At 40.2% G+C, this 22,954-nt stretch overlaps 1 protein-coding gene across 2 annotated transcripts; it reads right to left on the bottom strand.

Moving 5' to 3' along the window:
* Positions 1-1,167: 1,167 nt before the first annotated feature.
* reps1 (RALBP1 associated Eps domain containing 1) lies at positions 1,168-22,451 on the bottom strand. 2 transcript variants are annotated; one of them, XM_086188616.1, is made up of 19 exons: positions 21,685-22,449; positions 20,145-20,268; positions 16,194-16,423; positions 15,060-15,225; positions 13,860-13,990; positions 13,599-13,761; positions 13,422-13,485; positions 12,435-12,589; positions 9,995-10,116; positions 9,581-9,661; positions 8,897-8,984; positions 6,860-6,961; positions 6,443-6,503; positions 5,566-5,764; positions 5,287-5,481; positions 4,537-4,626; positions 3,900-4,054; positions 3,720-3,825; positions 1,168-3,633 (listed from the first exon to the last, which is right to left on the bottom strand). In XM_086188616.1, exons 1-19 carry the CDS (start codon positions 21,835-21,837, stop codon positions 3,565-3,567), a joined length of 2,454 nt encoding a protein of 817 aa, XP_086044742.1. In that variant the 5' UTR covers positions 21,838-22,449; the 3' UTR covers positions 1,168-3,564. The 2 variants fall into 2 exon arrangements, with proteins under 2 accessions (XP_086044742.1, XP_086044744.1); XM_086188618.1 differs by lacking the exon at positions 9,581-9,661 and having other exon boundaries at positions 21,685-22,451.
* Positions 22,452-22,954: the final 503 nt, after the last annotated feature.

Below are 22,954 nucleotides of genomic sequence, written 5' to 3'. Positions count from 1 at the left end.
TTGAAGATGATAGATGGATGGCCATTGGTTTATAAGTAACCCATAAGAACTGCCATGATTGTAGATTTTGACCCCACACTGGGGACAGGTGTGACCTCTTTGTTCTCTCTTTGGGTTTTCTGTCCTTGAGTTATGCCTTGAAGGATTTTTTTTCAAATTAGGCAAAAATGTTCACGCGGATTCAATCAAGGATGAACAACTTAGAAGTACTGAACATTAAATAGCACAAAATAATGACTTTTGAGGACATTTTACAGCTAAGAGATCGATGACATCCATCTTCCACAAAAAGCCTTTTCTACAGATTATTAAACGTCAGCTCAGTAACACCTTGAGGGGATAATAGCTGTGATTTTTTAATAAATATCAAATCAAACATTGCACTTATATTAGCATGTTAACTGTTTCAGGGGATTTTCAAAATTTAAATTGTAAAACTGAAAAATGATTTTGAAAACAGAATAGTTGTACCAAAAAGTTAACAGAGAAAGTGAGTGATGAGTTGCTTGTACAAGAGGCACGACAGCAGTGCAGTATGAAAACTTGAACAAACTCTACTAGGGCTGCATAACTAAATTGAAATATCACAATATTAATTTTATGATACTGTACCAGTGTTCCTGCCCCTGGTATAATATATTGTGATTAAAAAAAAAAAGTTCTTGTGAGGTCTTGACAGTACCCAGCTCAACATTCAACAGCTTTGAAACAGTAACCACACCTTGGGTCTGAGGTACGCATTTTGGAGAATCCTTAAGCATGCACTTTATAAAGTATGAGCTCAGTACTCAAAGAGTAAAAAACAGCCAGTGTTTAAAATATTGTGCCGTTTTTTTATTTTTGTGTAAAAATCACACAGCTGCTAGTTGACTCTGCAGAGATACATTACATCCATGCAGTTAAACATCTAGATCCCACAGCCAAGAGAGAAGGAATTAAATAGAATATTATTTCGCTGTTAGTCAGCAATTAATGCAAATTTACATATGAGTCCAAAAGTGTGTATCATATACAATATACAACACAGATCTAGGAGCAAATAGCATTCAAAATCCCATCAAAGACTTTTACAACTCATTGCTTCTGCCTGGATTCGGTTTTAGGGATGAGGAGCGTTAACAATCCCACATGAAGGTATTCAATAGGTTTTTAAATGGTATTAGTTCCAGGTCTGAGACCATATCACTCTCTCTCTCTCTCTCACACACACACACACACACACACACACACACACACACACACACACACACACACCTTTAACAGCAGAAGAAAGAAGGCAAGCCTTGATGTAACAAGGAAGAGAGGTCAGTCAGCCACTGTGGAAACCTGAACGCCTGTTGGGGAGTAAGGCTTTCGAAGACAAGTTATCACGGACACACAGGACGCTTCAGGGACAAAACATTAAGAATAATTAGAATTAACCGGATATTTTAGGGCACAAAGACCTTACATTTTCTAGGCTCTGCAGAAAAATAAAACTCAGGAGGTTTTCCACGTTTTTTCTTCTTAAATCTTCCATTTTTTTGAATGTATAAAAAAAAAAAAACAAGTAAAGACAAGAACATGCAGGTAGCAAGCAAACGAGGAAGAAACACAAAGGTGTAGAAATAAAGAGGGGATCAAAGTGCAGTTGGGTCATTCAGGTCTCCCATTCTGGTGACTGATCTGTCTTTAGTCTTGCTATTAAGCTTAATTTTGTACAGATTTCAGGTGAAACTGCCCTGATAAAACACTGATCTGGATCCCTCTGGAGCCACCCGAGAGACACCCAGGGGAGCTGCTCATCAGTACCAAAACAAACAAAGAAGGCAAAATGAATCAAAAATACAGTAGATGGTGTTCTGGAAGATCTAAGATACAAAAACCAGAAGATACTGTTGACACAGTTGCTACTATTTTGAGTACAAACAGCTAGGTGTGAGAGATGGACCGAGCATACTTGCATAGTGCTGTATGGAAATTGGAAATATCAACTCTTATCTGCACCGTCAGTTTGGATCTGTGCGGAAAACTCACAGAACGACACAATTCTTCATTAATGCCCCCTCCTGTAGGCCAAACCTTCAAGTGAATGCTGGAAATAACCACTGCAATCAAAAGGATCCACAGATATGTTTGAACAAAATTGAGAAAAACCCTGTAGGAAGGCCCAAATAGAGGTGTGAGAGCAGAGTGATAATTCAGTCATTTGGCATAAATTTCAATCTTTCAGTCACAAACACTGAAGAACAAAAGCAGACACAGCATGTTTGTTCATTACACACACACACACACACAGACGTCAAGGGGCAGTAATAAGAGCGATGGGTTGAATCCATGTCACAGGACGAGTCAAAAGCCTTCACCATGGTGACAGGGCCGCCAAAGGCCTCACTCTCGCTAACTCACTCACACACACGCACACACACACCATCTGACAACCTGCAGCGTGCGAACACACATGCTTAAGTCCTTCCCAGTAGAAGGCTAGTATGTTTGCTTTAGCCTCTTATGCAGAGACCAGCAACACCAAACTCCCATCAAAAAATGTTGGTTATGATTCCTTGATCAGTGGCTCAAGCTGACTCTTTGCTAAGCCAAATACCTGCTGTAGCCTACGATGTGTTTCTGCTGTTTGTTTGTTTTTTTTATAAACTGTGCTTGAATGAAGCGGTTACAGTTAAACAGATGTCCTTTTTCTAGCGATGAGTCGCTATTTACAGCAGGAAGGTTGACGAGTAAGACGAAAAATAAACAAAAAAGGTAAAACAATTATTCACTTTCGGTCCAGGTTTGATGGAAAGATCAGATAACTCATCCGAAACTGTCCACTATTTTTTGATTTCAGGGGTCTGTATCAAAAATCAAGTTAATCTGTTAATTATGTCAGCAGATGTATTTTGAACTTCCCTTTGCTCCCAGGCTTTAACTTAGCCGGCTTAATGACATCCAGACTGATAGCGCAGATGTGTATCCTTTCATCTGAACTTTTACGCCCTGGAAAGAAAATAAGTATATTAAAAAAAGAAACAACCAATCAAACAAAAAAAGCGTATCTACAAAAAGACACCTGTCTCTTTAAATATGCGTAATGAACCCTTATTTTTTAATAGGAGTCTGGTTAGCATGCATTTGGGCAACAATACTGGTGCTAGCCTCTAGGAAATCACTTAACAGGACCACAAACAGGAATCGCCACACATCTCTCTGTCTCACAAACACAAACACAAACACACACACAGCCTCTCTTCTTCAGTCATTCAGAGAGTCAAGTAATCAAACACCAGCAGTTTGTCGTCAGACCCAACTCAAATTTGCAGCAACTTGCTGTCCAACTCTCCTTCACCTCTGTTTTCAAAAATTGAAAAGTGCCAGTTTTTAACACCCCCCACCACCTTCCCCCATGCTCCTTTCACTCCCTCCTCATATAAGCCTGCGTGCTCAGTCCTTGATCAGTGTGTCACAGTAAACACTGTAGCAGGTTGGAGCCTCCAGGGGGAGCTAAGGATGATGGAAAGATGGATGAAGGGAGGGAAAGTCTGGGGAATCAAGCCAAGGGTCCAGCTTTGTTTCTCCTCATGTAGGTTAAAGATGAGAAAAAGGTCTGAGCTGCTCTAGTTGGACCTCCAGAGATATTCTCTCTTCAAGCAGATCCTGGAAAATGACAAGTTACCAGTGATTTAATTTGCCAAAAAGGAAAACAGATTGAAAATGTGTGTGTGTATGAGTAACTTCGATACCTTCAGCTGCTGCTGCAGTTCGCTGTTGAGTCGTGCCAACACTGTGTTTGTCTCCTTGTTTCTTCTGATTGATGCTTGAATCGCCTTTTTGTCCTTTCCTACTGACCTGCACACACACACACACATCACTGAAGTGCTGCAAACAATTCTACTACAAAAACTCAAACACAATTTTCCTACCTGGGGATGGAGGGCTGAGTAGCCAAGACAGCAGCTATGATGTTGGATTTCTGGGGGCCGTGCTGCTCTTCCTCCGGCCGCAACTCATCTTCAGACTTCAACCGCCGACGCACTGGTTTTGGAGGAGGAGCTAACGGGCCAGACGAAACCTTGGTCTGTGTGGAAAACAAAACCAAAGGAAAATCAAGACAATAGGTGTGTAATGATTCATCTGCTACATCGATGTATCAATTTATATTCCTATGATCAAACTACATCGACCCGTGCTCGGCAAGTTGGCCGTCTGGACAACATATAACGATCTACATCATTTTAAAAAGTAATTAATCATGGTATCGATACTAGGAAATAACACACTAGGTTTATTCAGGCCTTGCCTGCATGTTCATCCAGGTTTTTATTTCACAGTCACAATGGTAGAATTTTGGGCAAAAAAAATGACAATCAATTTCAAGTCACTGTATTATTTTGGATTGTATTGTTCTAAATGAACCAATATCATCTCTGAATCGTATCTGTAACCATGAACCATTATACGAGTCGAGTTGTTGTTAAAACAAATCCTTACACCCTACAGGACAAGCATGTATCTCATCTGTGTTGTTTGTAAAATGAATTCCTGATGCTAGTGACATACAGAGTTCATGGTGTTTGCAGTTCTTTCATCTGCCTGGCTGTCACTCTTGACTGTTCTCAAAGGGCCCGCTCCCTCTGATGACTTGTCCACCTGTAGACAACACATAACCAAAAACAGAACATATCACTCCCAACTAAAACAGAATCTGCAGACTGACTTTTGAAGAAATCAGTTATAGATTCATGGATGGATGGTCTTTACATTGTGGCGCACTACAGATTGCCCACTTCGAAAAGGCCCTTAGTTAACATGAACTACGATCATGTAAATAAGCATTATGTCATCTCTGCCATTCTGTGTCTCACCAAAGCACCGTGGGCAACCAAAGAATGAATAATTAATTGAAGTAACAGCAAACACACAGTCAACTACCAGTAACTTAGAACTCTTATATGTCAGAATGTCAAAAATAAGAAAAGATTTCATTTGATGTTATTGTAAAGCAGTGTGGGATCATAATATACCTCAGGAAAAACTCATCTTGGCAGACATCACAAAGTACTGTATTCAAGATTTATTTGTGGCGCATTTACTATCGTAGGCTACTACTACTGTAGCTAACAATAGCTAAAATCAATTATAAGCTAGCCTGGTGCAGCTATCTATGGTCAAAACATTCATACGGCATGTAACATGATGAGGCAATGAGGTATACCAACTTAAACAGCTAAACTTAACATGAACAGCACTAGAGATTTCTCTGGATATTGGTGGAAACATTGGAGATAGACATACGCCCATCAAGCCTACCTGTCCAGGATCACTATGTTTGTCAACTTCTGGCAGGCTGGATGGCTGCTCAGAAGCCGCGAAGGCCTGAAAATGACTGAAGTCTGCGAAATTGGGCTGCTGGGGAATCTGCTGAGGGGAGGTGGTGCTAAGTACAGCCCCTCCTCCTGGTACACCCTCAACCTCTCCACGTTGCCCTGTGTGTGGTGCTGATGACTAGAGAGAAGAGTGGAGCTAAAGTGTCATGAAAACACCTGTGAGTAAGTACTGATTTTATGCCGCTCATGTTTCCAGTCTCACCTGTGTAGGAAGCGGTCGCGGAGGCACAGCAGGCGGGTATGCTATCGTAGAGGGTTGTGGTTGTCCTGGTGCGGTTGCTGCAGCAAAGGTGCGGTTCATGTCCAGGGAAGAGGAGCGGGAGTGGGAGGGGTGTGGTCGGGGTGGAGGGGGAGGTGGGGCTACCACTGTCAGAGCTTCTGGAGATGCACCCGACTGAGATCTGAATTGACCAATGGAATACGTGTTTACTCTGGCTCATTAGAACAGATGTTAATCCTAGCAGAGAGGTATTCAAATATACAATAAAAAATTTCTCGTCTTTCAACTGTCACCTAACCCACAGACTTCCAGAATTTTGATGCCGACAAATCTGTACATTTCTACAAAGACACTTCCATGAATTTTCATTAAATTTTGTTAGTATTGTTCTGATTGGCGATCAGACTGTTAATCAACAACAGAAGAGGTGTACTATGATCATCTTTTCCAAATACGAATGAATTGGCGATTAACATTTAATTGGAATTAAAAAGGATATGCCTATTCTCTACTATGTAAAACAGGACACAGTCCTTCACTAAATATCTTGCAACAGTTGTTGTGCACTCAAACCATCTCATGCTGTCATGCTAGTATTTTACACCTGTTCCAATAAATAAATAAATTCTCTCTCGCTCATATATAGCATGTGTGTATATTTATTTATTTATTGGAACAGGTGTAAAATACTAGCATGTATTCAATATATATATATAAAAAAAGGAACATCATATGCTTTGTAAAAGACCAAAAGACCATGAGAAACTGTCTGCTGAACACAAAATAATTTTTTCCTCAAACAAAGTAGGAGAAAAGCATCTAAAAGTCGACATCAACAGATCAAACATCAGTTACTGACCTTTGTCTTGCAATCGGCTCCTGGTCTGAGGTGAAGGAATCTGAGCTGCTGTAACCATCACCTTTGTAGACATAAAGAGATATAAAAATGAGTAAAATCTGCAATGCAACATATACCAAAAAACAAACAAACAAAAAACCACACATTATAAACTATACATTGACAAACAATATTAGTAGTTAGATTTTTACATATTTTTGTCATTCAGTGACTTAGTAAAGATCTGTAAACGGGTTCATTAATACAGCTGCCACATGTAAAACATGTAATATACATACAATAACAAATTTGTAATAATGGTACACTTAAATACTTCAGTCACGCTGAATGTAATACACCAGTTTTATCACTAATTTTTTTGAAAAATATCAGAGCTTTCCAAAGATTTATAAGCAGTCTAGTTCATCACTTACTCACCTACAGTGTTAGCAGGTACAAACTTCATTGAGGGAGGTAGTTTGGCTTCTTCAGACAGTTCTGGCGCTTTGGCTAACAGTGGACTGGTAGGGTGATTGTGATCTGAGGATATCAGAATACATCAATCAACTGCAGTTCACCATCTGATATTGAGAACAAAACTGTAAATTCCTGTAAGCTTCAGTAGCAACTTATGCCTTAGCATAAAATATTTTCATTATAAATATATATATATTAGTCACAAACATTTAGGTGACCATTACCTGTCCCACCCTGTTAAGTCAGTTCAATTGCAGGGTCACAAGCAGAGCTTTTAATATTCATCACAAACAGTGCTAGTGGGTCCTCTGAGTTTAAAAAGGACTTCAGACAATCTGCTCTTACGTTTTAATTACACCCGATCCAAAAGATTAGGGGATGGGAGATTTTTCATTTATGTCCACATCAATAACATTTGTGAGACTGTTTAACAGTTTTTCTCAACACTTAGTTAGCAAGTACCCAAATAATAACAAAGCTAACTGTGTGAGAGCATGAGGAAAATCAAAAACCCTTATTCGTTGCGGAAGATTTTGCAAGATACTACAATAGATATCAACATGATAGTGCAGCATCCATCTATCTATCTTGTGTACCGCTTATTCATTAAGGGCGGGGGGGGGGGCCCTTAAGCCTATCCCTGCTGACATTGGGCAAGAGACACGTTTCACCCTGGACAGGTCGCCAGTCCATCACTGGGCCATCAGGAACAATTAGGGGTTCAGTATCTTGCTTCAGGATACTTCGACAGGGTCACCAAGGAAAATAAGGCTCAAACCAGCAACCCCTCGGTTGCCAGACAGCCAATCTGCCTCTGAGCCATGCTGCCCCTTTGTTTGTGCAGCAGTTATTTGATTTTCAGATAACACTTTTATTTCAATAATGACATGGCCCTTGTTTCTCTCGTTACAGGGCTTGCTACTCTGAACAATACTGAAAACAATCCTTTTTTTTTTTCAAATGAAAATTACAGTCAACATCATGTTACTTTGGCTTTAGTTTTCAGCTTCACTTCATTTTCGCTTGGGCTGTTTGAATATCATTTTTTTGGGCTTCAAAGCTCAGGTTTGAACTTACTGAAAATAATCCAAGCTTCACCAAAATCAAAGTTTAATACAGTGTTCACCGCACTAACTAAGCAGACATAAACCACATACAAATTTCTATCAAGTGTGATGGCTCAGCAGGTCTGACAATTAATCAAAATTGTAGTGGATCCATGACATGGCAACTTCATTTGGCAGAATTGTCAACAGTCTTTTTTTGGGATCATCTCAGCTAATTTGGAAGTTCGTCCAGATGCTTGACTTTTTTGACATCTTGCCTGTGTAGTGAAGCCTGACTTCTAAAAGGCAAGTTCAGCACATTGCTGGGGACCAGATGAGAGCTATGTCGAACAAAACTATGAAGTTTTAGCTCTGTCTAATAATAAGTAATGTTAATTCATGTTTTGTATTATGAATAAAATGCATAATGCTGCACCACAACTGCTGACTTATTTGGGATAATTGTTGCAGCCTAATGAGGAGGGCAAAAAACAAAAAAAAAAGACACCACAGAATACTGATTTGGACCTTGTTTGCCATGGCAATGAATGAAGCGCCGAAGCCCAATAGAATTCAGCTCTGCCTTCATCTTTACACTCTCACAAGAGTTTCCAAACATGAAATATAACCCAGTTCACCAAAATGTGATATCTGCTTTCATTCATTTTCCCATTAAAAGTAGCTTTATAACATAAAAAAATAAATCACAACCTGGAGATTTTCCCCTCTAATATTGACAGACAAGCCATCTGTGCTTACTTGACAGCGATGAAGAAATTCGGTAGACGCAATAAAAATGAAGCAGTCACTACCCAGTCCTAGTCTTGACAGCAGAATTAAGTTGGTACCAGTTTGTTATAGAACCAGGTCTCTACCTCCATCCCAATTTAACAGGAATCCTTAATAATTTAATGAATTAGGTTATGTGGATTATCAGCTACGTAGCTCTCACCACTGCCGGTTCTCTTTAGCTCCATCTCCTGCATGTGGATCTTACTGGGTGTCATTCTGATTGGAACTGGGTGGACAATGGCTGTGTCCTGGCAGGCAGAAAGAGGAGACACAGGTTTATGGTACACAAGAATATAATCAGTTCACTTTCTAAGAGCTGGTCTCCATCTGTAAATAGCCTTGTAGTGGCATCAGCAAGTAAAGCATCTTACTGACAGGTAAAAGGGTGCTGTTATTTTCAATTCATTTTTTAGGTCCAGGTCATCTGGATCTGACCTTATGATCACACTGGGAACATTGAAAACTACTGAGGCCATTTGAAACAAAATTCAACCAAACACATAGCAGTTGTACAATTTTTTAACAAATGTGCAGTTCTTTTTTACAGAAATTACCTGCTTGATGGACAAAAAGTTCAAGAAATTAATGTACCACACTTGTACAAAGATATATGGGTAGATTTAGCTGTCAAATTCAGCAAATACTGTTAAATGGTGGATGTCACTGTAGGAAATAAAAGCTGAGCCAGCCAAATCAAAACACACACCGCTGATGCAGCGGACTGCATTTGGAACGAACATCATGCACAGACAGAATGATATAGAGACAGATGAGAGAGAAAAACCGAGAGGGTTAATGTCTGTCCATTAATGGTGAGACCATGCATACTAAGTGATTGACTTACAGGGTCAGCTGGTGCAATGTTAGAGTCAAATTGGGTCAGAGTTTGTGAACTGGAGGAGCGCTCGCTAAACGTCTCCCATTGCTGCAGGAGACAGACAGACAGAGTGAGAAAAAAACATCAGTCAGCCAGTGCAGTGACATCACACATTTACATCATCAGTCCAGGGCCACTGGGGTGATCAAAAGATGATCAAGTGGCCAAGGCCATCACTGACTTTCATACAGGCTACCACCAGTCCAAGAAGGCAGAAGAAGTGCTGAATTATCAGTGATTATGTTTGATAATGAGGAAGATGAAAGTAGCAATCAAATCATGATGATAGATTAACTTATTACACCGCAGAAATGAAATAAGATGAATCAAACACAGCAAAAGCAAACGTGTTTAAATATGTAATTGTGTGCATGAGGGAACCTCGCTGCTCTGGTTCATCTCTGGCCAGGCCTGGTTGAGTGAGGGCATGGAGGGAGACTTGTTGGGGGTGACCTCCACCGGTGAGGCTGAGTAGCCAACGTCAGCTGTGGGCTCCGGGACCTCTGCATATAAGACAAACAAAGGTTAACCAGACTCATCCTGAAAAACCCAGTACGGAAAAAAAATGAAATTTCGATAGGAATACAGTGTGAAAAATAAATTGACAGTGCAAGAGTTGCATTCCTTCTCACCATCTTTCATAGTCATCAATCATGACAAAAATAGCTATATTGCTGTCCTGTACCCGGAAAAATCCCATCATACACCTAATGCTTTAATATCTGGGTCTGTGAGCAGCAGCTGAGAAAATGTGAGAGACACACACAGCCCAGTGAATTTAATAGCTGTCTTTAGAATCTTTGTGTGCTTCCAGCTTACAGATCTGGCCGCCTAGAATTTCACGCAATCTTGTGCTGGGGCCCTGACCGGTCCGTGACGGGTCCCTGCTCGGCAGTAGGCAGGTCCGTGACTGTAATGAGATCCCCCGCGATTACATCATTGGCGCGGGGCCAACCCGTAACGCCCCTAAGCGCCGTTTGTGGAAATTACCTGCACTGCTTTATCAGTCCACCAGGAGGAGCAGTCATTATAAGCGGTTACTGTGTCTGAGGACAGCGGCTACCGTGTCTGAAGACAGCGGCTCTACTGTCATATGCCTGCAGCATTAAATGTATACATTAACCTCTTTATGTATTTTTAAGTCCTATCAATAGTTTCAATAGTCAAACTGAATTTGTATTACTTAAACATGTGTCTTTTCTTTACATTAATTATGAATTCTGAGTAAACTGTACTTTTTAATAGCCTATTTTATTGTACTCATGTGATTGAGCTCAGACAACTCAGTATCCTGAAATTTTGCCAAAAATCTAGTTTATACCAGTTTGGACTGTACCCCTGTAGAAATGTACCACCACACTTCTATGGAATTTCTGTCATTTCAAACACTTGGAGGACCAAGTTTATTGTAAGATGAGGAAAGAAAAATAGATTTAAGATTTTTAAAAATTGTGAAAAAATAGAGATCTGGCACACAGTCCTGTGGTTGACTCATGTGACAAGTATGGTCTGTGTAGTTGCTCCAATGGATTACAATCACTGGTGACTGTTGCAGCCACTGCTACACTTGTATATTGACCCAGTGAATTTTTGTTTTTAGACGTATAATGCCAGAGCAATATTATGATGTTGATGCGTACAAAGCATTAACTGATGGTTTGTCAAGTCTTTCAAAGATGAGATGCAAATACCCTTTAAAATGCTTGTTTTATGAGAAGAGTTTGTATTAGGCCATGACCAGATGTGACCTTTATCGTTTCCAAAAATGTTTTTATGCCTTTTACACTGACGGATTTAGTAAAGATTTGCACTAACATACTATCGTAAGACATGAAAACTTTCCATCATTATGTGTTTGATTCTCTTTTATCACATTGATAGAATGATGGCTGTATTGGTCTTGAGATGGAAAGGGTCCACGGGACTAGAGGAGGAAAGAGTTCCAAAACACACATTAAGGAGTTTATTCTGGCCCTCCGCAGCTGATTATATAATCCTGTTTCATCTGATCAACAATATAAACCTATGTACTTTTCATATTTGTTCTACATGTAACTGAAAGCGTCTGGTCTTTCCTGTCATCATTTGAGGACATCAACATGCTGCTACACGTCAAGTTACGTGCAGTGCAAAATGCACCAAGCACTCTGCCATGTTTCGACCAAAGCCTGTACTAAGCCTTTTGTTTAGCATTATGAAACAATATATATTAATGTTTCTACATTCAGCACTGTTTTGTTTTGTAAAATTCTATTATGTTAAAAGGAATCTTCAATCATTCTGAGCCAGAAGTCTCATCTTCTGCACGACTTACAAACAAAACCTTCCAGTTTTATTTCTGTACATTCTGAAGGTTTACACAGAGGAGTTCATGTATCATTGATAGCCTAACTATAACATTTAATGCCTGAAAAGATGGAAGAATATATTATTTATGGTCCTTGGTAGTATTTTCTGACTTATGTACCGGCGATAAAAAAAAAATAAAAAAAATCCCCTCTGTAAAAACATCTGACTCCCATATGTCAACTAAATCATAAAACATAAAACTTAACTTTTAATTAAATTTTTGATGTTTTTGTGTGGGTAACCAACTTGGGTAGTTTCATGATGATAGCTATTCAATAAATCTATGGGCCTATTCACCTGAAAATTGTCTTAATATGGCAGATGAAACATCACTCCCTAATGGTACTATAACACTAAAAAAGAACTACAACTACCGACATACAGGTTTTGCAGTCTACTTCATTGTTAAAGTGCAGGTTTTATGAATTCTGATGTAGAGAAAAATAAAAAAGGGGTGAGTGAGGCTGCATACCCGCTGAGTCATCCAGGTCAATCAGCTTTGGCATCAAGCTTTCAGGCAGCTTCTCGGGGAGGTCATAGCCATTTTTCCTGGCTACAACCAGGTGGAAGGCGGCGCAGAACTCATCCAGTGTAAGCGCTCCGTCTTTGTCAAAGTCTGAGAGCTCCCTGAAAGCACACATTAGACAGTGAATCTCCAGTCCTGACGAAGCAATGATGCAACACTTGTTAGCAGCCATAAATGTAAAAAAAACACTTTCTGATTATATGCATCAGCACGTCTGACAGACATGTTCTCAATATATTTAACACAGCCAAGTTTGGCATTGTGAGATAGTGGTTCTAGTGACAAAGAATCCTGTTAGAAAACATACCAAATGTATAACAAGACATTACGACTGGTTTGTAATATGCAGTAATTAAATGAATTATGGTCCAGTAGCATCCAATTCCCTCTGAAAACCGGAGCCAGACAGAGACACAATTGTCATCATTTGATAAACTGAATTGATTTAGTTCACAAAATCCTATTTGCATCATATATGGAAGGTATGTGAGCCTCTGATTACTTTAATGGCATATGTGGAGTGGTACACAGCAGTTCTATTTCTTTTTGCATCACTCTACAGAAAACTAATCGCTAGTGCTGTGAATCAATTCAAAAGAGTTATCCTGTTAATGACAGCAATATCTTGTTATTAAGTATAAATTGAAAGATAAACTAACATTTTTTAGTTGTATTTTGTGTAGGGATATAAAAAAAAGACATGAGTGGTGTTACGATAAGGAAACGCATAAAAACTGGTTAAAGGACTTTAACAACGTCTCAGCTTAGATGATTTCTAAATGAGAATCTCTTCATTTGCTTGTAAAATAATTCTCAAGGGGCCTTTAGGTAAACATCTACACTTGATTCATGATTCATCAAGACAAGTACAACAGCTCCTCTGGATGAACACTCACATGTTAGACTGTTATTGTCATAATAATTCAGACTCACCAAATATGCGACAGCTCTAAAATTGGTAGTTTGGATTTGGTGAAGAACTCTTTTGCTGCTGAACCTGCAGATCGGAAAAGATTCAATGATGATGACCTTAAAAGAAGCTGTGTGTGTGTGTGTGTGTGTGTGTGTGTGTGTGTGTGCGTGCGTGCGTGCGTGCGTGCGCATTCATACCGGGGATGAAGCCAGTCAGGTCTGGCTGGATGGTTTTGAACTGGTTGATATAATACTGTCTCTGCTCGTCTGTGATCTTCCATGGATCATCATAGCCGCTGGACTGCCGCTGGATCTCATTGGTTGTTGCTACCGAGGTCACTGTTCGTATCGTTGTGCTTTCCTACAGGAGCAGACAAAAATTTGGTTGGTGTTCCCAATGATGAAGAAATGTACCAATGAATTAAATGAGTTTGTGAGGGAAGAACAGGGCTGTCCTACCTGTACTGACGAGGGGTGCATTGCTGGGACTGTGCTGGATGGTGGCGTGTCTGCTGTGAAACTGACCCAACTTTCCTGACATGGAAGAGGTGGAGAATGCGACGACCACATTCCATCACCAGGCACTGGAGCTGCAAGGATAGAAAAGTGTTCCGGGTAATTCCATTAATCGTGCGAAGCAAAGAAATAAATGCAGCTGAGCGGAGCAGCTTATTGGGAGCTGGTTTGTTTTGTTTATTAAATGTGTTCCGGATTCAAGTTGCACCAATTTCAACAACTGTACTTCTTTGGGTCCCCCTAACTACAGTCATTGTGTATCAGGGTCCAAAATGTGGGTCACCCAGTTTTATTCTTGCAACTGCATGAGCCGCGGAGTGCTCATGCAGTTGCGTAGTTGTGGTAAGGTCAGTTAGCATCTGAATGTTTTTGTGCCTACAATTGAGTAATTATTGTTGATGGTTTTGAGGCAGAATTATTTTATTTCAAACTGAGGCTACACTACAAAACTTTCACAGTAGGAGTTACACTAACTGACAGGCTTTTTATGCCAACTGAGAAACTGGGTATCACACATTTAACAACCAGGCCAGATGAGGGATCACACTACAAGACTGAGTCCAAAATCCACTTGGAGAAATCAAACATGCTTGATTTGCTCCAACTCAAGTATGTTGGAATCAGCTGTCTTCACACACTTGTACATATGAGTATGTAGCCCTCACACACTTACAAATAACTGTGCCAATTGTCACACCAACTGCACACAACCAGTGATGACTGGTGCAGATTCAGCACAACCATGATTCCTAGAGTCATGCATTGCCTCCCCAGCTTAAGGTGTAACAACATTCAGCTGGTGACCGGCTCAATGGCTCCCCTTCAGTAGCAGTGGAACAGTAGAAAAAGCTGTATGAAAAGTTGATTTTCTCTTCTGGTCCAATGCTAGCATTCATTGCAGCTAAGGTAACCAGCAGTCATCTGCCAAGTGGGAGTCTAGAGCTCTGTAATGCACGAAGGGGGGAAAGAAGGGTATTTATCCCTTTGTCTGGCACCAAATATGATGGACAATACAAATAGTTTAACAAAATTTAGTATTTTCCTTTATTAACAACAACAATAATAATAATAACAACAAAAAACACCACCAACAATAATAACAACAACAACAATAATAATAATAACATGATGTCATTAGCTTACCTGTTTGGGGTTCTCTGAATTGTGTCCAAACTGCTCCTGTCGCAGCAGCCACTTGTTGTCTGTCTGTGTTTCCTCCACTGTGCTGCCGCTTGTGTTTCCTCCAGGAATGGGGGGAGGTGGGGGGAGACTGGTGTGGGGAGACCACTGGGGATGTTGCTTCAGGTTGCTAAAAAGAAGCCCATCAAATTAAAAGATGTGTTATAGTTATGCAAAGTTTTTTTTTTTTTTTAAAGGAGTAACAGTTTCATAAACTTTCAGATCTCATCCTGAACAGGGATTTCACCATATCAAAGCTGAGTAAAGGTCAATAAATGCCACTTCAAAAATGTTCTTATTTGTACAGGAGATGCTCTGATGATTAAAAACCTCAGCAGTTCACAAGAGATGCAAAAAGGAGTCAGGGTAGAGATCTAAGACGCAATTTTATGAGGCAGCAGCAAGATTCAGAGAGTAATTTCAGCTAGATATAATCATATCCATCCATCCATCCATTCATTTTCTTCCGCTTATTCCAGTTAAGGGTCACGGGGGGGCTGGAGCCAAACCCAGTGGCTATGGGCAAGAGGCGGGGTTCAACCTGTACAGGTCGTAAGTCCATTGCAGGGCCAAGACATATAGACAAACAACCATTCACACTGACAGTCATACCTACGGTCAATTTAGAGTATCAATCAGCCTAGTCCCCAACTGCATGTCTTTGGACGGTGGGAGGAAGCCTGGGTACCCAGAGAGAACCCACGCAGGAACAGGGAGAACATGCAGACTCCACATAGAAAGATCCCGTGTCTGAGGCGGGACTCAAACCCAGAACCTTCTTGCTGTGAGGCGACAGTGCTAACCACTGCACCGCCGCGCCGCCTGACATAATCATATATTGGATTAAAAAAAACAAAAAAACAAAACAGAGGTAATCCAAAAGTACACCTTCAATTCTAGTTGGTTGCAGGAAACTTAGATTTCCCTAATTAATAGTTAATACATTTAATTCAGCTATTACTATACTACTGGTGTAAATGCTTTTCATCATATAGCTTGTCTTTGCACCCTTATCTATTACGCATGAATAATAACGTGTTATTGGTAACATCAGTAACATTTCCGTCACCTCTCACCATGGAACCCAGACATACATACCTGTGTTTCAATGCTTGGTGCCAGGGGCTGGATGACCTCGTGCGAAGGATGGGTGGTGGACGAGGGGGGACCTTTCTTGTTCTGGTGACCCCTGCCTGGTGGTCTAGGTATTACTGCAGTAGCAGAGCCTGGGTACAACCCCTGGCTGTCTGTGTCCTGGTACAGTGCTGCGTGCCTCGCCTCTGCCTCATTCTTCCCCACCACAAATCTGGGCAGTGGCAGGTCCTTAACTGGTGGGACAGGAATTCATTGATACCATTAAGGGATTATTCTTCTTTTGATGACAGATACTATCATGTATCAAACTGATAATGGACTTGGTGAGTTATTTTTGGTGCACATGCTCTCCTCATCTGCTTTTAGTTTGATTATTGATTGACTACACTTCCAAAAATACCAACTTAACCTAAGTTGGTTGCTAAACTCTGAGAACGCAACAAATGTTATGTTTGTCTCTTCTGCGGTGGATTTACATTATGCTTCAGTAATGGCACTTAAAATACCACTAATACTACACTGACAACAATGCCAGAAATTTACTTATATCAGACAGGTTGGTCATGTTATATTATGGAGTTTCAGAGATGCAGCACTGAGAAATATAATGATGATAATTGGCAAAATCATAACAATTTTAGTTCGCAAGTGTTTTACACTAAATTCTAAAAGCAAAATCAGTATAAAAAATAATGTAAAATATTACAAGACAGCAGAATATACATAACTGACTTATATAAGTGCTGCTGGATTAATGAATAAAAATATACTTGATTTGGGAACACAGGTACACTTAAATTCCAGTTGCATCACCAAAAAATGTTCTATGGTGAGTTCTTTCACTGTTGGACATAAAAAATGACCTTTTCTTAGATTCTCAAATCAGAAAGAATTTATATGTAAGTAATACTAGTATGTTAGTACAGCAACAGTAGCATAGTAGTATGGTAGTGTGGCAATATTACTTTTCTTGCAAATAGAAAATTAATTGAAATTATAAAATACTGTCCTCAAATTTATATAAATAACAATGATCATTCACTTTTTAAAAGCAAACATGTGAGTCCCACTTAAGTAAAAGATGCATGACAACCAAACAAACATAATGCATCATGCTACAGAAACCAAGCACAAAATATGCTTTGAACGTCTAGGAAGAACATTATTATACCTGTACTATACCTGTATTATACCAGAGGTCAAACTGAAACATTTATATACACTTAACAATATTTACATAAACTATTCAGCTTCAAATAATTTTTAAGCCAAGTATTGTCAATGGCGCGTAACACTTGAAGCTCTCTGGCAGCACAGTGCAGAAAATAACCTAAATGTATCTAATCCATTAGCCTTCCAAATAATCGTAAGGGTTTTTAGGTTGTAGCATCTTGAAATCAATTACCACACATGTTGTTCATCCTGTACATTTTGCAATAGGGAAGTAGTTGCTACGTTTCCTTATAATTTCATGAAATTATGTAATCATCTCAGCAACTTCATGTTGCAATAATTAAGGCCAAACAAGCAGGGGTAGACAATAAGGGAAATATGCCACTGGCTTTTAAAGATCACTGGCCCCACTTTGTAACCACTGGCCCAGTTCAAGGGGGTGTTTCACTTTCTGCCCTCTTCCTTTTAATGCAGACTTGGTGTGCAAGACTCTTCTCATGAGGGTCAAAGCCAGTAGCCCGCTCTGCTACATGGCCCTAGTGGAGTGGCAAACTCCTAATATAAACAACCAAGAAATACAAAAATAAAAACTCACATCTGCTGCTCATCATTTGTAAAGATATAAAACTAGCCACTCTGCATTTCTATAAAGTAAGTGTCTGTCGTAAAATTACCTATTTAATAATAGTTAAGTAATAATCCAAGATATTCATAAAAATATCATAGAAATATTATTTCAAACACCAATGTACAGTGTGTCACGAATGCAGGGTTCCCACTTGATTCTTGAAATCATTTTCCAGGACTTTTTCAGCTGCTACAGTATGAGTCAAGTTATCACAACATACACTAGTAAGTCCCCCACCAAGTATTATTTTCTACAATTGTTCCTTATATTTTGTAATGTAAATTTACCCAGATTGCTTCTATGTTTATTCTTCTCCTGCCCCGAGAGGTCTTTTTTAAAAGATCTGCAGTCAATGGCTATAACGTCTATGAAATCATCTCTTACATTCTTACAAATTATGATAAAATAGAAGAGCACAATGACCCCCACAGATTACAGTGTCACATGACCAACTGAGGTCATTTTCCAGGACAACTCAAGCTTTTCCAGGGCATTTGACTTTATTTCTCCTCATTTTCAATTTGTTTTCAATGACTGAAAATTGGTCAATCATTTTCCAGGTTTTCCAGGACGCATGGGAACCCTGGACTGGGACACGTGCTTGCACATCGGCATTTTCAAGGGAGACAGTCGATATGATAGACAACGTTATTTTCTCCGTAGTTACACAGCAATGCGTAGGGCCACGTTATGTCCATACCATAGGTTTCATACACGTTAACTTTTCTCTATTTAACTTACTTGTCTGCATATGTGGGCATCGATCTGCACAGCTCACAGTAGACTTCGTTTTTTTTGTTCATCAAACCCCAGCCAATTCCAGCGGTCACGCCACTGAGGCTGAAACTTTCTCTCCCTTTTCTTTTTTTCATATTCTCTTTCTCTTTCATTTAACTCCTCTGGTGCCTTCCTCTTCTTGATTTTCTCTTCTTTCCCCGGTGTTTGGCCAGGTACTGGGGTTTTTGGAAACATAGCCTAGCTTAATAGGGACGCATGTACTAGTGATCAATTAGCAGCAGCGGCAGCAATGAGCGGGCGGCGCGCATTCCATGGGAGTGCGCAAGGTGTGTTATGTCCCACGGAGAGCAGAGGCTGGCTGCACAGACTGTCTTTGATCAGGATCACGCAACGTGTTAAGCGGTAGTTACCGAGACGAAATTAGATTTTTTACTTGAGGGCATTATTTTTACTGGCCCCACCAGGCCAGTGGTTGGAGCATTTTGGTAGCCCTGACGGTTTTAAAAGTATGTCCGGGCCACCGGGCCATTTATATTGTCGACCCCTGAACAAGTATGCAGTGCTTTACATCTTCCCTATTAAATGTAGTCACACCAAAACCAAACAGAGAACCATATTTTGCTATCAGACCCTGAAGGGCCCAGACTAAAAAACTGTTCTTAGCTATGTTAAACAGCAAGTTAGTTGACATGGTGCCAGTGATACTCTGCCAAGAACACAAGTGTTACCATCAAGAACTGCTACCATCAGAGGCTATCACACAATCGTTCATACACATACATTGCTGCCTTCATCAGTCTGAAACCAAAATCTGTATCTTACTTCCTGTCACATGACTTCATACCACAGTAAAAAAAAAAAACCATTCCCACTGTTCAGCAGTATGAGCTCAACTGCGTTGAAGGCCTCACATGACATGACTTCACAGCACTCCTGGCCTCAAAATATTAAGCCCCTTAGATATACAAAAGATTTTTGCAACCATGCCTAATTAAAAAAAGACAGACTAATCAAGTTATGCTTCTCTGAGAACCTGGGATGCACACACAATCTGAAAAAAAATTTGCTAGTTGAGTGACATGTTTCATCTGTTTGATGGGTGGGTCAGAGGTGTCATCCAATAAGCAGTGACAACTCCACCACACAAACACTAGTGAATATTGCAATATAATATGTCAACAGTGATCAGCAATAATTATAGGCCTTATACTCAAATAAAATTAACAAGCTTGTAGATGGGGAAGGTAAGTATGTATTGTTGTTCACCTGAAATTTTGCCTTGACACAAAAGAAGGTGTTAAATGTCCTCCCGTCTCCTTTTAAATAAAAAGTTTGCGATGTTTTTGTGTGTAATCAATTCCTGCTGGTGTGAAACATTAAATATCAGGGAACAACAACTATCAAATTCAACTCACCTGAGTTGAGGCTTTCCACTCTCAGAGGTAGCCCTGACTGGGCGATGGCGATGAGTTTCAGCGCAATATAGAACTGGCTCCGCCCAAAATGGCCTAACCGGGTGGCTCCACATAGCTCAGTGATCTAGATCCACACACAAAAGAACAAGACAGAACATTTTGCAACATAGTATTCACTTGATATCAAGCCTTACTGATATCTAAGAAAATGTGATGTGAAAAAGTTAAACAAAACTATAAACATGTTAAATTTTATTTACCAATGTTATTTTGTTATCAGTGGATGCAAGCCATGATACTGTTATCACTTGAAATATGACACTGAAGTTCTACAAGGACTCAGTGAAAAGTAGTCTGCATGCTTTAGGCCACAGAAGCACACATAAGCAATTAAAACACTCATTTCTTCTGTCTATTGGCAAGTGGTAGACAAGTCTTTCCAGTAATAAGCCTGATTATCTGACATTATACTTCCTGCTGAGCTGTGCTATTACCGAAACAATCAAAAAAAGAGATATAAAATGTGCACAAAAGGAACCTACAGGACAGTCCATGTAGTCTTAAAATATTGTGATACATGAGGAGAAATGTTATATGCAAACAAAAACCTGTGATAATCTTTATAACATATATTCTATTCTTTTACAGTAACAAATCCAACAGCCTGGCACAGCTCACTGATCCCCGGTTTTGCTGACAAAGGACTTATTCTGAGCATGTGTGGACACAAAGCACCAGTCACTTCACTCAGCCTGTTACAACATAACACTACTTGTATGTCTCTCACAGACCACAGTGCTCAGTGTCCATTTTGATAGTGGAAGAGTACTACACTCTTTGATTCTTCCACCACACAGCTCCCCTGATTGACCTTGAAAGGGATGCTGACTCACAAACTGCAAACATTGGCCTGGTGGGGAGCCCAGAAGTCACAATAACAGTCTGCTGATGTGTAACAGACTAGTGAAAACTAACAGTGAAAGACAAATCGGGGATGGGGTTGCATGGCATCATGTGTGATACCATGATATGATCATTCTTTGATAAAATGCAACACGATTGTGTCAGAATTAGACAGCTTTATCAGAGTAATAAATTCTAATAAGTATATAGACAAGTAGACTGTGACATAGGGTCTATTAGCTCAGCCCTGTGGAGGAGACAACAGCAGATGTTGATGAAACCAGAGGGCAGGACAGAGTGGACAGTCAGCACAAGCTGATGAGGACATAAGGCGCATGCAAATTCGATCATTTCAGAACAAACACGTCAACTTTTTCATGTAACCTCATATGTAAGGTTTTCTAAGTTTGCAAGTGGCGTTAACTAACTCTCTTTGGATGGAGAAGCTAACATTAGCCAGAAGAAGGTGTGTCTCTTTCTGCGCAGCATTGCTAACTACTACGGCTAACCATGGCTCAAGTGTCTGACAGCTCAGCCAGGCATGTTTGTCACATATGGATGAAAACACCTTCGTTTTGTGGCCATGCTTACAGTCCAACATTAAGTTTTAAACTGGTGCTTAATATCATTAGCTTACCTGTAGGACAACTTCGCTGGGTAGCTGGGCCGCCCGGAAAAGGTCAAGAACTCTCCCATAGGAAGCCACTTTTTTGGTGTTGTCCGTGTCGCAGTAAACGAACAAATCCGAGTAATATTTCTGCTCGACATCACTCAACGTTAGACTTTCCATTGTACGACTTATGGTACCTTCAAACCAGACTAGTTGGCTGTTGGTTAGCCCTGAGCCAGTGGCTGGGCAGGCTCCGAAAATGGGCGATACTTGAGGATCCCAACTTAGCTAGCGTTGGAGCTAACGTTAAGGTTAGCAGCAATAATGTTACCAAGTCGCTGTGTCGAATCGCTCGAACTCACTCTCCTCAATAGTCTTATATACTAACTAAAGACAAAGGATGCTGAACGCCGTTTAAAGAAAAATAATGACTGCTTTAATACAGTTAACCACTGAGTTAACTTGTTGGGCCAGCCAAGCCGAAGAGCCAACAGCTGGCTAGCGTTAGTAGTACAGCGAGCTAACAGCTACCTTGAATCAAAGTCAGCGGCACTGACAATACGCTAACTAACAAGCCAACCATGTGTGCGTCGCGTTGTAACAAATCTGCTCCTCTTAATCCGCTTTGGGGAGGTGTTTCTGCCTTTAACTGAGGACAAATTCCTTACAGGGGCCGTTAGAAGTAAAGTTTCAGGGTCTTTGGGTTCCTTCCTCTGGTGATCATAGCCGCCATTCCTAGCACCGCTGTCAAGCCACTCAGCCGAAAATAGACTTCCGGTTGAACCCTTGAAATTAAAACAGATTTTTGGGCCAATTTGGCATGCTGACTGTCACATTTTGAGAATGACTCGGAACCAAACCATGAAGTGCAACTCATGTGCCAGTTTCCCACGTGATTCGAGTGTGAATATAATAGAACAGAATAAGTTCCAGAGGAAAATTCCACATGTTACAGCTGCATGTAGAAATAGGGGAATAAGATGGTAAATATTCATTCTTCTAAATAAAAAGTGTTTTACACAAAACCATTGTCTGAATGGAATATATAAACATTCAGTTACAGAAAGTATACCGACATTCTATGAACAGAATATAAACAAAATATACAGAATTTCAATGTAAAACAACAGCAATGTGCAATACAACAGACGGACGATGTCCATCCATCCATCCATCCTTCCATTTTTGTCCACTTATCCTGTTCAGGGTCGGGGGGGGGGGGGGCTGGAGCCCATCCCAGCAGCTTTCAGGCGTGAGGCAGGGTTCACCCTGGACTGGTTTCCATCGCTGGGCCAAC

This window comes from Aulostomus chinensis, chromosome 20 (genome assembly GCF_037954235.1).
Source record: "Aulostomus chinensis isolate RoL2024-O1b breed Wild chromosome 20, RoL_Achi_v1.0, whole genome shotgun sequence".
Taxonomy (NCBI): Eukaryota; Metazoa; Chordata; class Actinopteri; order Syngnathiformes; family Aulostomidae; genus Aulostomus; species Aulostomus chinensis.
This window is presented reverse-complemented; position numbering and strand designations above follow the sequence as displayed.